This window comes from Erinaceus europaeus, chromosome 5 (assembly GCF_950295315.1).
Source record: "Erinaceus europaeus chromosome 5, mEriEur2.1, whole genome shotgun sequence".
Lineage (NCBI taxonomy): Eukaryota > Metazoa > Chordata > Mammalia > Eulipotyphla > Erinaceidae > Erinaceus > Erinaceus europaeus.
In genome coordinates, this window is record NC_080166.1 from 95,685,029 (window position 1) to 95,702,349 (window position 17,321).

Sequence of the window (17,321 nt, forward strand, 5' to 3'; positions counted from 1 at the left end):
ATTTCTCAGTTTCATTACATCACAGAAACCCAAACTGAGGATCATGTGTGGTCTTCTCAGATTGCAGTTTGGAGTGAAAGAGGGGAGTGGGGGGAGAATGAGAAAAAAAGGGAGAGGGAGAGGAAAAAGAGAGAGAGAGGGAAAGAGAGAGGGAGAAAATGGAGGGAGGGAGGGAGGGAGGAAGGACGGTGGCTTTTCATTGTTTCTCCTTTTCAAAACAATAGTCTAGTTTGAAAGTGACTACAGTGGAAGGCCAAGTACTAAAGTAAACAAGAATGAAGTCTGGCCAAGTCACTAAACCAGGTCACCTTATGACCCAACACCATGTAGCTTTGCTTTCTATCACTATAAATTCAAGCGTAAGGCACTGTTTGCTATTCTTTCAATGAGATCTCTGTGAAATTTCAGGTTTGCCAAGACCTCTGATCATAGCTCTCACAACTGTCAACAGTCTAAGACAGGGGGTCTCCCCACAGGCTACACAAAGACATCATCCAGACGTGACCAACCAGAATTTCTGGTAACAAGGTCAAGCACTAGTGGTTCTTTTAATGCTGTCTAAATAATTCTGTGTACTACTATGTGAAAGTAGAAATAAATGTGACCGGGAGGTGGGACAGAGGATTAAGCACTGAACTCTTCAATCATCACATATTATCAGAGTTGATGCTGTGGGTCTTTCTTCCTCCCCCCCCCATCATAACAAAATCTAAAACAAACAAAGAGAAACTACAATCGCCTTTAAAAACTGATGGAAAAACAATTTGGATTTTCTTTTAAAAGGGACACTATTTCTAGTGACAGCACCAAAAGTTACATAACTTAAGAAGGCTGACACATCATTAAAAAGGGGAAGGGGCCTGAGGCGACAGCATAATGGTTATGCACAAAAGACTCCCTTACCTGAGGCACCAAAGGCCCATTTCAATCCCCAGCACCACCATAAACCAGAACAGAGCAATGTTCTTGTTAAAATAATATTAGTAATAATAATAAAACTAAAAAGAGGTGCTGGGTGGTGGCAGACCCAGTAAAGGACATGCAATATCATGTGCAAGGACCTGGGTTCAAGCCCCCACTTCCACCTGCAGAGGCAAAGCTTCACAGGCGGTGAAACAGTGCTGCAAGTGTCTCCGTATGGCTCCCTCTCCCTTCCTGCTCAATTTCCGTTTCCATCCAAGAATAAATAAATAAAACAGAGAAGAAAAGAAAAATGTGTGGAGACTGGTAAAACTTCAGAGCTGGTCAGGCATAATCTAGTCCTTTGAAGTTCTGGGGGTCAGATTCAGTGGGAGTCATAACAGCTAACAGAGTGGGTTGTTTCCATATTCACATACTAATATCCACTTACACCACACAACAAGCCTGTCTGAACAAGTATGTTCATCATTCAGAAGCAGATTTTTATCAAAGTTTTCTTCCAACCAATTTGAAGTGTATGTATAATCAACACCTGAACTGTGTTTGCATTTCAGGAAGGAAATAATCTTGTCCTCCCATCTCCCTCCCCATCAAATCTCACAATAGAAAATGAAGTCTCAAAAGACAATGTCTCTCTAGTTCAACATTTCTGTAAAAATCGATTGAAATGATTCAGCTGCACTTCTGTGTCAGCTGATACTTATCAACCCCAAGGCACAGGCGGCCATCAGTCTATTTGCCTGCAGACCTAGAGGTGACACAGCTGCTGGAGCATTTGGTTTGCAAGCATGAGTTCCTGTGTTCGATACCCAGATTCACAGGTACAAGAGTGACTTTAATTCTCTCTCTCCTTTCTTTATGTAAATAATTTTTAAAATTTGTATTTGTGATTTAATAATAATAAGACTGTAAGATAGCAGGGGTATAATTACATATAGTTCCCACCACCAGAGTTCCATGTCCCATTCCCTCCATTGGAAGCTTCCCTATTCTTTATCCCTGTAGGAGTATGGACCAAAATTCTTTATGGGATGCAGAAGGTGATAAATAAATTTTTAGTGGTGGTGTACTGCACCAAAGTAAAAAAGACTTGGGTGGGAGAGTGGGGAGAGGAAAAGGATGACAGAGGACCTAGTGGGGGTTGTATGGAAAACTAAGAAATGTTATGGATGTACAAACTATTGTATTTACTGGTGACTATAAAACATTAATCCCGGGAGTCGGGCTGTAGTGCAGGGGGCTAAGCGCAGGTGGCGCAAAGCACAAGGACCAGCATAAGGATCCCGGTTCAAACCCCGGCTCCCCACCTGCAGGGGAGTCGCTTCACAGGCGGTGAAGCAGGTCTGCAGGTGTCTATCTTTCTCTCCTCCTCTCTGTCTTCCCCTCCCTCTCTCCATTTCTCTCTGTCCTATCCAACAACGACAACAACAATAATAACTACAACAATAAAACAACAAGGGCAACAAAAGGGAATAAATAAATAAAATAAATATAAAAAAATTAAAAAAAAATTAATCCCCCAATAAAGGAAAAAAATGTTAAAAAGAAAAAAAAAGTTTTAGGGGCCAGGTGGTGGTGCACCTGATTGAGCGCATGTTTCAATGATCAAGACCTTGGGTTCAAGCCCATGGTTGCCACCTGTAGGGAGAAAGCTTTGCAAGTGGCGAAGCAGTGTGACAGATGTCTCTCTCCCTCTTTTTTTTTTCTTCTTCCAGGATTATCACTATGAATCTACTGCTCCTGGAGGCCTTTTTTTTTCCATTTAATTAGGACAAAGAGAAATAAATAGGGGGGGTTACAGAGAGAGGGAAAGACAGACACCTGCAGACCTGCTTTACCATTTGTGAAGTGAACCCCCTGCACGTGAGGAGCCAGGGGCTCAAACCGGGATCTTCGCGCTTCATACTAAGTGCGCTTAACCCGGTGCACCACCGCCTGACCCCATCTCTTTTCCTTTCTATCACCCTCTTCCCTCTTGATTTCTGGCTATCTCTATCAAATAAATAAATAAATACAGAAAAATTTAAAGAAATAATAAAAACTTAACATCTGTTTTTATAGACTTCTGTAGGCTTGATTCCAACTTCTCACTTATTCTCAAGTTTCATCCATTAGAATGCATCTTTCATCCTTTTTTATGGCTGAGTAATGATCTACCCCAGGGGGCCGGGTGATGGCTCATCTGGTTGTGTGCATATATTACAATGTGCCAAGGACCTGGGATCAAGCCCCCCAGACCCCACCTGCAGGAAGAAAGCTTGGCGAGTGGTAAAGCAGGGCTGCAGGTTTCTCTCTTTCTCCATCTATCACCCCCTTCCCTCTCAATTTCTGGCTGTCATTATCCAATAAATAAATAAAGATAATAAAAAATTTTTAAAATAAAATAAGATATAATCATCATCATCATCATCATCTACCCCACAGATGGATATACATTTTTATTTATTACTTGGCTGATGAGTGAGTTACTGCCCACTCTCATGACTATAATGTGTAATTTCTGCAATGACCATTCATGGAAAATATTTCAGTGAACATGGTTTCAATTCTCTTAAATATATACCTAGGAGAGAAATTTCTGGAACATGTAGTAAAACGATAAAGATGGAATTTCAGTGAACTCAAGAAAGTGAGGTTTATAGAAGAGATATTTATCTTTCCATTTTATTTTTTGTTTTGCTCAGTGCTGGTTTTTGGCAGTACCAGAAATCTAACCTAGGACTTCTCCCATAGTTCTGTGTGCTACTACTGCACAATCTCCCCAATCTCTTTCTTTTGTAATGAAAACATTATGTAGGGACCAAGTGGTAAATGCACATAGTAAAATGAACATGTCACATGTGCACAGACCCAGATTCAAGGCCCGAGTCCCCACCTGCAAGAAAGAAATATCAAACATGGGAGTCAGGCTGTAGCGCAGCGGGTTAAGCACAGGTGGCGCAAAGCACAGGGACCGATGTAAGGATCCTGGTTCAAGCCCTGGCTCCCCACCTGCAGGGGAGTCGCTTCACAGGCGGTGAAGCAGGTCTGCAGGTGTCTATCTTTCTCTCCCCCTCTCTGTCTTCCCCCTCCTCTCTCCATTTCTCTCTGTCCTATCCAACAATGACAACAATAATAACTACAACAATAAAATAATAAGGGCAACAAAAGGGAATAAATAAATAAATAAATATATATTTTTTAAAGACAGACACCTGCAGACCTGCTTCACCACCTGTAAAGTGACTTCCCTGCAGGTGGGGATCCGGGGGCTCGAACGGGGATCCTTATGCTGGTCCTTGTGCTTTGCGCCCCCTGCGCTTAACCTACTGCGCTACCGCCCGACTCCCAAATAAAATTTTTTTTAAAGTATTTAAAAAAAAGAAATATCACAAGTGGTGGAGCATGTTGTAGATATCTCTGCTCCTCTTCACTCTCATTATTTCTCTGTCTCTATCATAATTATTTAAAAAAAAAATAAAAAGAAAGAAAGAGGAAGAAAGGAAGGTAGGTAGGAAGGAAATGGCTGCAGGGAGCAGTAGAACTGTCGTGCAGTCACCAAGCCCCAGGCACCACCATCCTCTGTGGCAAAAAGAAAAAAAAAATCAATTAATTAATCAAAAATAAATGCAGACATGCCACTCAATATTTAAAAAAAAAATCTGGGGGGGGTGGTAGCACAGCAGGTTAAGTGCGCATGGCATGAAGTACAAGGATGAGCGCAAGGATCTCTGTTCAAGCCCCCGGCTCCCCACCTGTGGGGGGAGGACAGGCAGTGAAGCAGGTTAGCAGCTGTCCATCTTTCTCTCCCCCTTTCTGTCTTCCCCTCCTCTCTCCACTTCTCTTTGTCCTATCCACCACCAAACCAACAACAGCAATGGCAACAATAACAGCAAGGACAACCAAATGGGAAAAATGGCCTCCAGGAACAGTGGATTCATAGGCACCAGTGAGCCCCAGCCATAACCCTGGAGGCAAAAAAAAAAAAAAAAAAAATCAGGGTGGGTGTAGACAGCTTAATGGTTATGCAAAGAAACTCTGATGCCTGAGGCTCCAAAGTTCTAGGTCCAATCCCCCCACAACCACCATAAACAACAGCTGAGCAGTTCTCTGGTAAAATAAATAAATAATATAAATCATAAAGGTTGGGAAGATAACTCAGCCTATCAGAGCACTAACTTACATGCCTGGAGCTTGACAGGTCACAGGTACAATCTCCCGCACCACCTTATAACATGCCCATTATAAGAAAGAAATGCTTTTACTTTTACAGAAGAAAGTATAAAACTGGGTATAACTGGAAAGAAGGAGCATAATTTAAAGTTCCTATCTCCCAATTTGTACATTTTCTTTTTTAAAAAAATAATTCTTTATTATCTTTATTTATCTATTGGATAGAGACAGTCAGAAATTGAGAGGGAAAGGGGAGCTAGAGAGGAAGACAGAAAGAGACACCTGCAGCCCTGCTTCGCCACTCATGAAGCTTTCCCCCGCAGGTGGGAACTGGATACTTGAACCTGGGTCCTTGCACACTGTAATGTGTACACCTGATCAGGTGTACCACCACTAGCCCCAAAGTTGTATATTTTCTAACTTGTAAAAAAAAAATGGTTTTAAAGATGAGGCTAGCAACTCATTTTAAGAAATGATTTACATACTAGGAGCATATAACTACAAAAAAAATAATAATAAGCTAGGAAAAGCTGTTAACTTGAAGATACAACAATGTACTTTCGGGGGGAAAACTTAGAACACTGGTAAAGTAGAATGCAAAGAAACAGCAAGACAGCTCACCTGGAAGGTTGCCTGCTTTGCCATGTGTGCAACCCAGGTTCCAGCCCCTCCCCCTATAGTCCTGGAGGAAACTTCAGTGATGTGGTGTTTCTCCCTCTCTTTGACTATTTCTGTCCCAAAAAGTTGACTTGGAGTAGTAAAACGCTGGGACAGCAGAAAGAAAGAAGGGGGCGGGGTGAGGAGCCAGGGGAAATAACAGAATGGTGACGCAAATAGGCTTTTGTGCCTGAGGCACCAAAGGTCCCAGGCTCAATCCTTTGGTTCAATGTCCATGGGAGCACCATAGACAGCACCAAAGGCTCTCCATGGATGGTGGGTGGAGTAGTGCTTTGGCATCTCTCACACAATCTTAACCATAAATATATACAACAGACATCAGATAAAAGAACTAATAAGCAACATACATAAAGAGCTCAGTAAACAACACTAAAAAAAAAAAATCTCATTAGAAAGTGGGATAAGGACATGGATAGAAACTTCATCAAAAAAGAGACCCAGAGAGCCAACACGCACATGAAAAGGTGCTCAAAGTCACTGATCATCAGAGAAATGCAAATAAAGACAACAATGAGATATCAATTTAAACCTGTGAGAATGCCATACATTAGAAAGGACAGTAATAACAAATGTTGGAGAGGTTGGGGGGGGGAAGGGGTCACTTCTGCACTGCTGATGGAATATACATTGGTCCAGCCTTTCTGGAAAAAAGTGCAGAGATAAGGAGTCCTGAGGTAGCGCAGTGGGTTAAGTGCACGTGGCACAAAGCGCAAGAACCTGCATAAGGACCCCGGTTCGAGCCCCCGGCTCCCTGCCTGCAGGGGAGTCACTTCACAGGCGGTGAAGCAGGTCTGCAGGTGTCTATGTTTATCTCCCCCTCTCTGTCTTCCCCTCCTCTCTCCATTTCTCTCTGTCCTATCCAACAATGACTAGATCAATTAACAACAACTACAACAATAAAACAAGGGTAACAAAAGGAAATAAAAATATATTTTTTTAAAAAAGTGCAGAGATTTCTCAACACACTAGGAATAGGCCTACCCTATGACCCAGCAATTCCTTTCCTAGGGTCTTACTCAAAGGCAACAAAAGCTCTTGGGCTGGAGTTGATGTATTGCACTAAAGCAAAATACTGGGGGGGGGGGGTGTGCGCGGGTGGGCGTGGGCGCATGGGCGTGGGCGCGCACGCAGGTCCTGGAACATAATGGTAGATAAGGACCTAGTGGGGCTTGTATTGTTATGTGGGAAACTGAGAAATGTATGCATGTACAAACTACTGTGTTTGCTGTCTACTATAAAACATTAATCCCACAATAAAGAAATTAAAAAAAAAAAAGAAGCAAACAAAAGTTATCAGAAGAGGTATGTGTACACCTATGCTCATAGCAGCACAATTCATATTAGCTGAAACCTGGAAGCAAACCAGATGCCCAACTACAGATGAGTGGCTAAAAAACGGTGGTAAATATACATGATGTGGTGTTGCTCAGCTGTTAAAAATGACATGGTCATCACCTTTGAGTCATGTTGGGTGGAACTAGAAGACATCAGGTTAAGTGAGATAAGCCAAAAAGAGAAGGATAAATATCAAATGATCTCACTTTTAAGTAGGACTTGGTAAGTAGGGACGGGGAGGGAAAACACATAGTGAAACCTGGACTAGGAATGGTATATTGCATCACAGCAAAGGACTTGAGGGAGGGAGAAGGTGGAAAAAAACTGTGGGGTGCTGGTGCATAATGAAATTGTACTCGTGTATCAATGAGTAATACTGTAAAGCATTAACCCCCTTAATAAAAAACAAATTCAATTAAGATTATGTACATGCATGATTGAGTTGGATCAAGATGGAGGCTCTACATTAGCAAACATGCCCTAAGCCCTGGATTCATTTTCGGGTACACTAAAGAAAAGTAAAAGTAGGTGCCCACGTTCTCATTATTAGTTGGCTTTGCTTTTATTTCCTGAAATTACTGCAAAGGGGATTCTTAGATATATAATATTCAATGAAGTAGCACTACTAAACTAAGTCTATGGGGTGGGGACTGCAAGCTGAATTACATGGATACACCTTCAGGAAACACATCACTGCTGCCCACAGATGCCAGTGCCTTGCGTGTCCTGTGGATCAAACTGAAAACAAACCAAAAAAGTTATGACGGCTCATACTTAAATTTCATGACTTGACATTTCCAGCTCTGGCTAAGTCTATAAACAAACTGACCAAAAAGGAAGCAAAAGGTCGCGAATCGGTTCAGTACGTGCTATCAGCTTAGGCAGTGAATTGGTTCTGCGTGTGGTAAAGTTATACTAAGCAACACACACTGGAGTGCAGCTAAAACTACTGATACCTCAATAGCTATTGCAGGAGGCTCCGGCAGTGTGTTGCTACTGCAGTGAACTCAGTGGATACATGTTGTCTGCAACTTCCTCTCAATTTTTATATATTTGAAAAGTTAAAATGTAAAAATCTCACCAAAAATAAACATCCCCAAAAAAGTTTTTGCACAAGGTAAACATTTCCAGAGTTGATGTGTATCATGCTCTGGATTAAACAAAACATTTTAAAATATAGTAACAGTTCTCAAACTTTAAGCTTATTCAATTCCAAAAGCAATGGGCCTTTTATCCTTTTTAATTAGACCAGAAATGGACATTTTAAGATATCCAGGGTAAGGGCAACTTATAAACTTGCACAGCACCAGAGGAAGCATGAATGTTCAAGAGGGGCTGTGGTAGCTCTCCTCTCTCTCCCTCCGCCCCCTCCCTTTCTGAATCTATTTGAAATTAAAGAGAAACATAAAAAGTCTGTCAAAAGCATGTGCAAGGCCCTAGCAAGCAAAATAATAAAAATGATGCTGCTGGTGATGTTCTGATAGCCATAAAGCTCTAGGGGAAACAACATACAAGAATCACTGTTAAATCTGGACATAATATGTGGCCCCAGAGCTGGAGCAGTAAGCAGATAAAGCACTGGACTTTCAAGCATAGGGTTGAAAGTTTAATCCCCAGCATGGCATGTGCCAAAGTGACCCTCTAGCCTTCTCTCTTTCTTGCTCTCTCTCACAAAAAAAATAATAATAAATAAATGCTTTAGGTGTATCCAGCATAGGAAGGCGTGAATAAAGTGTTCCAAACGAGCAACACAACTTCGGGGCACAGATACTGCCCTACACACGAGAAACCATGATGCTTGCAGTCACTATAAAAGTGACTGTTCCCTGTGGTCCGGGAGGTGGTGCAATGGATAAAGCATTGGATTCTCAAGTGTGAGGTCCTGAGTTCAGTCCCTGGCAGCACATGTACCAGAGTGATACCTGGTGTTCTCGTTCTCTCTCTCTCTCTCTCCTCCTATCTTTCTCATTAATAAAAAAATAAAAATTAAAAAAAATGACTGTTCCCATGATACTAGAAGACTGTGTCACTTATTTTAAACTGAAATGGTTTCTAGACAGCTCACTGATTTCTTTGTTATTTTTAATGAAGATGGGGGGAGGGGAATGGAGAGAACTAGACCATCACTCTGGCACCTGTTTTGTCAGAGATCCAGCTCAGGACCTCATACTTTATCTACAGTACCAACTCCCAGGCCACTGATTCCTAACTATAAATCAGGACTTCTTTGTTATTTAAATCATGGCGGGGGGGGGGAGGAGGAGACAGAGGGCACTTGGTAGTTTTGTATAAGCCATCTTTATATTAACAAAGCAGAGACTAAGGTGACTTTAGTAAGTAGCTCAACTTTTTTTTTTTTTTTTTTTTTTACTATCTATTTATTGGATAGAGACTGCCAGAAACTGAGGGACAGGGGTAAGTAGAAAGAGAGAAAGAGAGACCTACAATACTGCTTCACCACTTATGAAGCTTTCCCCCTCCAAGTGGGGACCGGGGGCTTGAACCCAGGTACTTTGGCATTGTAACACATGTGCTCAATCAAGTGTGCCACCACCCGACCCCGGTAGCTCAACTTTCTTCACTGGTCACTATGCCAAGTCCTCTTTCAAAAATAACTGCAGGAAGAAGCTGGGAACATAGCACAACTGTAACACACAAGACTTGCATGTAACAGGTCCCAGGTTTGATCCCTGGCACCACAAATAGCCAGAACTGAGTAGTGCTCTGGTCCCCCTGCCAAAAAGGGGAAGGGGAGAAAAAGACATAACAGAGAATAGGAGGAACATTCATCACTAAAAACAGCGGTGCAAAATTAAGTGGTCAAGCCATTCTCAGCTCTATGAGTGCTTTTAATCTTAGGTTTTGTTAAGAATAACATGGAACAAATCTGTAAAGTCAAGATTTCTGGGCTTTCTGGTTTAGCAGGTCTGGATGGGTGCTCAAGGACAGAATTTTTCCCAGAAATCAAAAATTGGGGGAGGACCACATACAAGAATCACTTAAAATCTAGATGATCAAAAGGGTCCAAGCAGTAGTACACCAGGTAGAGTACATACAAGATAGCAGCACACCTGGGGCATCACATCTGGTCGAGTGAGTGGTAACTAACAAGGACCCAGATTCAAGCCCCTCATCCCCAGCTGTCAGGGAGAAGCTTCACAGAAAGTGAAAAAGTACTGCAGGTGTCTCCCTCTCCCTCTCCCTCTCTCTCTCCTCTCCTCTTAATTTCTCTATGTATGAATTAAAATAAACAAAATGGTTAAGAATTCCCTTTAACTAAAAAAGGAATTGTCTTTAAAAAAAAAATCTAAATGTTTAAAATCGTTAATTTCATCTCTCTCTATCCTTCTCCAGCTCCCTCTCCCTCACCTCGTCTGTTTCTATCTAAGAAGGGGGAGAAAAAGATAGTCCATTGCCAAAGCCCCAGAGAAAAACACCTTAAACTGAAAAAAGAAAAAAAGTCTATCTTGGAGAAATCATAGCTCATGCAGCAACTCCCTCCTTAGAGACACTCTTCTCTTCAACAACAATCGCTGTTATCCTGTTCGACACAGGATGCGCAAGGGACTTTCTTTAGCAGGAAATCAGAGGCCTCTTAAGCCAAGCTGTCCTGGTCTAGGGTGGGCATCTAACGCGAAAAGTGCAACAAAAGCTTTTTCCTAGAGTTTCCTAGTTCAGGTTATAAAAAGAAACACCGCAAGACCTCAACGGCAAGACCTCATGAACAAAATCTGTCCACAGTGGAAGAGAATATAGATTGAAGTATGAAATTTTCTCTTTTGCCACAACGTGGACAGATGTGAGACAAGCCAGAAGAAGGGCATATGCCAGGTTATCTCCCTCACAAGTGGGGCTTAAAGGAAGCAAGGAGAAACAGAGAGTGGACTTTAATAAACTGTGGTCTGTCCCACAGACCCGAGGACTCAAAAGAGGGCAGGTAGCAGGGAGTTGAAAGGGAGGCACTGTCCTATGGTGGAGGAAGTTCATAATTCGGTGGAGAGATGTGCTGACATCTGTCCTGGAGAGATGTCAAACTATACTCTGTGATACTACCCTATAAATCAGCATTTCCTCAATGGCATGAACTAAGCAAAAAAAAAAAAAAAAAAGTCCCCAGTCCTCAATTTTGCACTATCAGCAACTCATATAAGTTTATAAATATCAACTGTGCCTGGAGTCAGTTTTCTTGCCTTTACTCACTGATTAACTAATTCTGACTTAAAACAAAAGGATAAATATGGAATGATCTTTCTCATAAACAGAAGTTGAAGAATAAGAACAGAATGGAAAACACAAAACTTGGACTGGAATTGGTGTACTGCACCAAATTAAAAGACTCTGGGGTTGAGGGAAGGGTTCAGGTCCTGGAACATGATGGCAGAGGAAGACCCAGTGGGGGCTGAATTGTTATGTGGAAAACTGATGCTATACATGCACAAACTACTGTATTTTACTGTTGACTGTAAACCATTAATCCCCCAATAAAAAATTAAATAAAAAAAATAATTCTGACTTTAAAATTAAGATCAGTATCATCTACATTTTACAGGTGATAAAACTAGAGGAGTGAAGAGAACCAGGTTTCACAGAAAAAAAATAGAATAAGCACATAAGTTCATCATTTTCTAAATACCAAATAGTGGGTTCAAACAAAATGTGTTAATTAACTGATTTCATTGAAAAAAAAAATGTTCATATACCTTTAGAGTTTTTATTTTGGGAATGTGGAAGCACTTTTGCAAGTATCTTGCTGTCATGGAATCCTACACAATGAACATTTTCACTAACATCTAACCAATGAAAACTATCAGGTACAACCCTAGAACCAATGATATAAGTGAAAGAAAAATAGCAATTCTGATCTTTCATCTACAACAAATTAAAAAAAAAAAAAAAAATATATATATATATATATATATATATATATATATATATGAATGCAGTGATAACTGAGTCCTACAAGTAAGGGAAGAAGTCATTTGCCCCACCACCGGATTAGTCACTGATGAAATGCTTGTCTAGACCAATCAGATTCTGATGACATCAGGGGTATATATGACATAAATGATAAGAAACCACAGCACTGAAGCTTCCTACAATGTGTTAGGGGGTCACGTTCGAACATGCATCACACATATGGCAAAGCAGTGCACTATACAAGTGTGCTATTATGCCAGTCCTCAGAGATTTATTAAACAGCACTTGAAGAGCCCTCAAAAAACTCAAAATTTCTGATGCTGGTCCAATTACTAATGATATGCCCTCTGAACCATGGCCAAATAGATATTTTAAAATTTGTATTAATTTATTAATTGGATAAAGATAGAAATTGAGAGAGAAGAGAGAGACAGATAGGGAGAGAGACACAGAGACACCTGCAGCACTGTTTCACCACTCAGGAAGCTTTCTCCCTGCAGGTGGGGAGCAGGGGCTTGAACTCAGGTCCTTGCACACTGTAGTATGTGCACTCAGTCAGATGCACCACTGCCCACCTCTCTCCAATAGATGACTTACTGACATAGGAAAAAAGGTTAAGGATAAACCATTTCTTATCCCATGGTAGCCGAAAATAAAAGTTTCAAAGGTCTGTGAAGTATCTAAAGATGCTTTAAAGAAAATCATCTACAATAAAACTTTTTTTTTATTTGCTTTTTTCCTCTTTTGTTGCCCTTTTTTGTTGTTGTTGTTGTGAATGTCATCGTTGTTGGACAGGATAGAGAGAAATGGAGAGAGGAGGGGAAGACAGAGGGGGAGAGAAAGATAGACACCTGCAGACCTGCTTCACCGCCTGTGAAGGGACTCCCCTGCAGGTGGGGAGCAGGGGCTCGAACTGGGATCCTTAAGCTTGGCGCCACATGTGCTTAACCCACTGTGCTTCCCGACCTCCTACAATAAAATCGACCTTAATCAAGAGATCAAGCTCAAGAGATAAGTCCAGTTGCCTCATGCTATTTCCCTGCCCAGACTTCTTATCCATGCATCTATCATGAAATGTACTGTCACATTTTCACAAAGACTAAAACACCTTCACTTTTAATTTAGATATAGACTTCAGTTAAAATAGAGTCATGAAGCTCAGAGGACCTGTGGACCATTTTTCAGTTGACTAGACTCTGACACATCAAATTTGGGGTTTCAGTAATGGCTCTGTAAAATGTTTATTAAAACTGAGGTGCTCATTTTCTAGACTTCAAATGAAGTGATTTTTTTTAAATCAGCTTGTCAAGCAAATATATTTTTTAACTGTGATAAAAATTAAGACTGTGACAAAGCATCAAAACCAGATATCCCTCTAGCACACTGAAGTGCCAATATCACATTCCAACTTCCTTCAATGTCTTGATTAAAATGTTTATCCAAGACAAAAAAATAAAGTATTTACTTCCTTAATTCTAAAAGCTTCATGATAACATGAGGCTACCAAGAGTTGATGACCTGTGTCACTGTTCAGAATAAGCACACCCAGGTCTTCAAGTTGATGGCTTGCCCAATTGGGTGACAGTAGACAAACCCAGTTCTGGAGGTAGTTCTTTCATGATGGTATAGCAATTCGCTTATGTGTGACTGTCTCAGGGTGAGAGCATGGCAAGTCCAGCTTCTATGCCCAAATCCCTTTCCTTCTGGAAATTTTCAACTCTGAAACATCTACAACTAACAGCACTCCTCCTCCTCTTCCTCCTCCTCCTCTCCATGCCTCCCCCCTCCCCCAAGAACTGGCTCCCATAGGGAAACCTCACTGAATGTGCACCATGGGTCTTTCCTAGACAAGCCTCCCACCCACCAAAAAAAGGGTGTCCACTTTTCAAGGAAGGGTATGTGCTCGGAATGTTAGAGCATTTCTACTACGCTGCCCTCTTCTTTCTCCCCATTCAAATCTCATGCTTAGTCCAATGCGCAAATCTGCCTCCAGTCATCCTGTTGCTTTGAAAACACCTAATTTTTTAAGGAAATCCCCCCCCCTCTACCCCAACTCATAAATGACGTCAGCGTGTTAAGCATCGCTCATTTCTCTCGCTGTCTTTAAAGGTACAGAACAGAACTGATTGCTTGCCAAAGAAATGGAGGGAAAAAAATCCCAATCAGCATATAACTGCTCGGTCCATATTTAACTAAGTGGCTAATAATGAGCAGGGGCAGGGGGAGTGGGAAGGAAGAGAAAGTCAGCGTTAACACACGAGAGAGAGAGAGAGAGAGAGAGAGAGAGAGAGAGAGAAGGGGGGAAGAGAGGGATATCCCATTCAGAGAGAGAGAGAGATCCCATTCAGAAGGCCCAGGAGAGAGAAAAATTGAACTAGGGCGCCCGCCTGCTGCTTAAATATCTCAAGTTAAGCTCCATGGAAACGGGAGGGAATGCCCACTCAGCCAAGGAGCAGGGAGGCTTTGCGGGGCACGGATTACTTTCAATGAATCCTTTAAAAAAAAAAAAAAGTCAATTAAAAGTTGGAAGTGAATGTCTAGGACATTTTACACAGACCGCCTGGAAGGGGTCCGGGGAAAGGCGCCCAAAGTGTGGGGTGCGCTCAAGCCAAAGCGACGCGGGGCGCGCCCTCCGGGCTGGGGATCAGGGGTGAAGCGAATAGGGGAGGGAGGCAGAGGCCGCGCCCCGCGCCCCGGGACCAGCTGTACCTGCCCGGCCGGCCGGGAAGCACCCCGGGGCCCGCGCTGCCCGGCCGTCCCGCGGCGCCGCGTCCGCTGCCCGCCAGCCAGGAAGTCTCTGCGGCCTGCGGCCTCCCGCCGCCGCCCGCGCCCTCCTCCGGCGATGCGGCGAGCTGGCTGAAGGCGTAGAGCAGCGAGCAGAAGCCACAGGCCACGCACAGCACCGCAAGGCGCAGGTAGCGCCGCATCGCCCCGGCCCGCGCCCGCCGCCCTCGCCGCGCCCGCCCGGGCGAACTGGAGCGCAGCGAGCGGCAGCGCGCAGCCGCCGGCGCAGGCCCCTCCCCGGCCGCGCTCCGCCCTCCGCCCGGGCCCACGCAGCCCGCCCCCGGCCGGCACCGCCTCTCCCCGAGGGCCGCGCGGGCGCACTGGCCGCCGGGACGCGCTCACTGCCCAGGCTCCCAATCGCTTGCGGGGGAGGGGGCGGGGAGCCCAGAGTCCTGAGCCCTCCCGCGAGCTGCCACCGCTCAGTGGTGCTGCGGAGCCGCCCTGATACCCGCGGCCCATTCCGCCACTGCAAATTGGAGACGCGAGTTCCAGTCCTGGCGGGGCCGTGTACATGGATGGCATCGTTGGACACTAGTAATGTGCTGGGGTTGAGGCGGCGCATCCTGAAGCCTCTACAGCTCCGTCCTCTTCGGCGCGAACTGCTCAAGCCCCTGGGTTTCTGTGATGCTGCCTCCAGCACAGCCCCTTCCACCAGGCTGTCTGCCCGCGGGGCACCTAAGGATGCTGAAACCTCCCTGTGGACTGGGTGACCTTACTCCCAGTTTACTGTGTATCCCCAAAAGACACGCTCCCTATAGAGCTTCTTCTGTACCTTCCCACTTCCTCTCCCACTTCCTTGGCTACATAAGCACCTCATTCATCTCCTAAATATTTATAGGTCAAAACGCTGTGTACACTCGGTATAAAGATGTCCAATCAGGGCGCAAGGTGCCCCATTGAAAACTGGATACTTTTTGTGACTAGGGAGATAGTTCAACTGGTAAAGAATTGTACTTAAGTGCCTGAGGCTCTTGACTCTATGCATTGCATGAGCCTGACTTATGCTCTGGCTTCTCTGTCTCATGACTGGAGGCCATTCATATGTAATGAATATCTTTTTAAAACTATATAATTTTAAGATTTATGAAATAAAAATACTTTAAGAGATTTATTTATGAAAAAAGAGCACCACTGTGGAGGCTTTATGCTTGCAATTCCACTGTTTATCTACTGTGCCATCTCCCAGGCTGCCAACGTAGATACTTTTAAAGAAGTGCAATGCAATCTAGAAACATGAGGCTGTAAGCCTAGGGTTTAAGGTAAGGCACCCATGCCAAAGAAAGGATTAGTTCTTCTATCTGCCACACAAACACTTAATGGCAAGAGGGCCCTAGTATCTTCGGTAGGGAAGAAAGAATTCTAAGCCCCCGAATCAATGAAATAGGCTCTTGTGTTTGGGGGAAGTATGAGAAGTCTGATACCATTAGCTAAAGCATTCTGTGAGAGGATGTGATGACCGATAAGACTGCAAAGGTTAAGGTGATCAGGCATTTGAGTGCCTTGTTGAGTATACCAAGGAGTTTGAACTTAGGCTGGCAGACAGTGAGAAACCACAGACGCGTATTTAAGTAAGGAAGTAACATGATCACATTTGCATTTGAGAGTGTAGATTCTGGCTACCACATGAAGGCTGGAATGGAGACTGACATTGGACCCAGAAAGCAGCGACATTGCCAAAAACTGAGGGGGAAAGAAGACTAAAATAAATACACACTCACACACACGAAACAGTGGGGTGGTGCACTCAGTAGAGTGCACACATTTCAGTAAGGACCAGGATTCAAGCACCCTGGTGCCCACCTACAGAGTACGAAGCCTCTCAAGAAGTATAGCAGTGCTGAAGGTCCCGCCTCTCTCTGTATTTCTCCCCCCCCATTTGCCCCTCTCTTTTTCCCTCCGGATCTTCCACTTCCCTCTCAATTTCTTTCCAAAAATAAATAAAATATTTACATATGCACACAACATATAATGCACACATATGTATTTCTTTTTTAATGTTTTTAATGTTTTATTTATTATTGTATAGAGACAGAAATTGAGAGGGGAAGATAGAGAGGGAGAGAGACAAGAGGGACACCTCTGTCTCTCCACTCGTGAACCTTTCCCCCTGCAGGTGGAAACCAGGGTCTTGAACCTGGATCCTTGTGCACTGTAATGTGCGCACTTAACCAAGTGCACCACTGTCTGGCTCCACACATATGTACTTCATGGAGATTAAGCCAGGTTGTGTAAGAATTCAAATTAAACTCACACACACACAAAAAAAAACCTGGATCTGTGACCATGGGAAAGTCACCACACTTTCTTACCCTATAAAGATTCAGTGTTAGAGAGAGACACAGAAAGAAACTATCATGCTATCAAGATGTGTAAATAGATTGAAAACAGACACCTATTTACTGGGTAAATATCTATTGAATGTACTCCACATGCCAAAGGGCTAGTGAACCACCCTCAGCAGGGAGACTGGCAAGTAGAAACAAGAACTCTAAATCCTCCCACTGTGCCTCGCAATTCTTAGTGAAATAAGCTTA

General features: G+C 43.3%; 1 protein-coding gene across 2 annotated transcripts in view; it reads right to left on the reverse strand.

Moving 5' to 3' along the window:
- The window catches only part of GXYLT1 (glucoside xylosyltransferase 1), a 53,330-nt gene extending 38,310 nt beyond the window's left edge, over nt 1-15,020 (reverse strand). For both annotated transcript variants that reach the window (XM_060191559.1, XM_060191558.1), the window contains exon 1: nt 14,713-15,020. In XM_060191559.1, the coding sequence (XP_060047542.1) occupies nt 14,713-14,930 (218 nt within the window). In that variant the 5' untranslated portion in view covers nt 14,931-15,020. The remainder of the gene's footprint in view (nt 1-14,712) is intronic.
- Nucleotides 15,021-17,321: the final 2,301 nt, after the last annotated feature.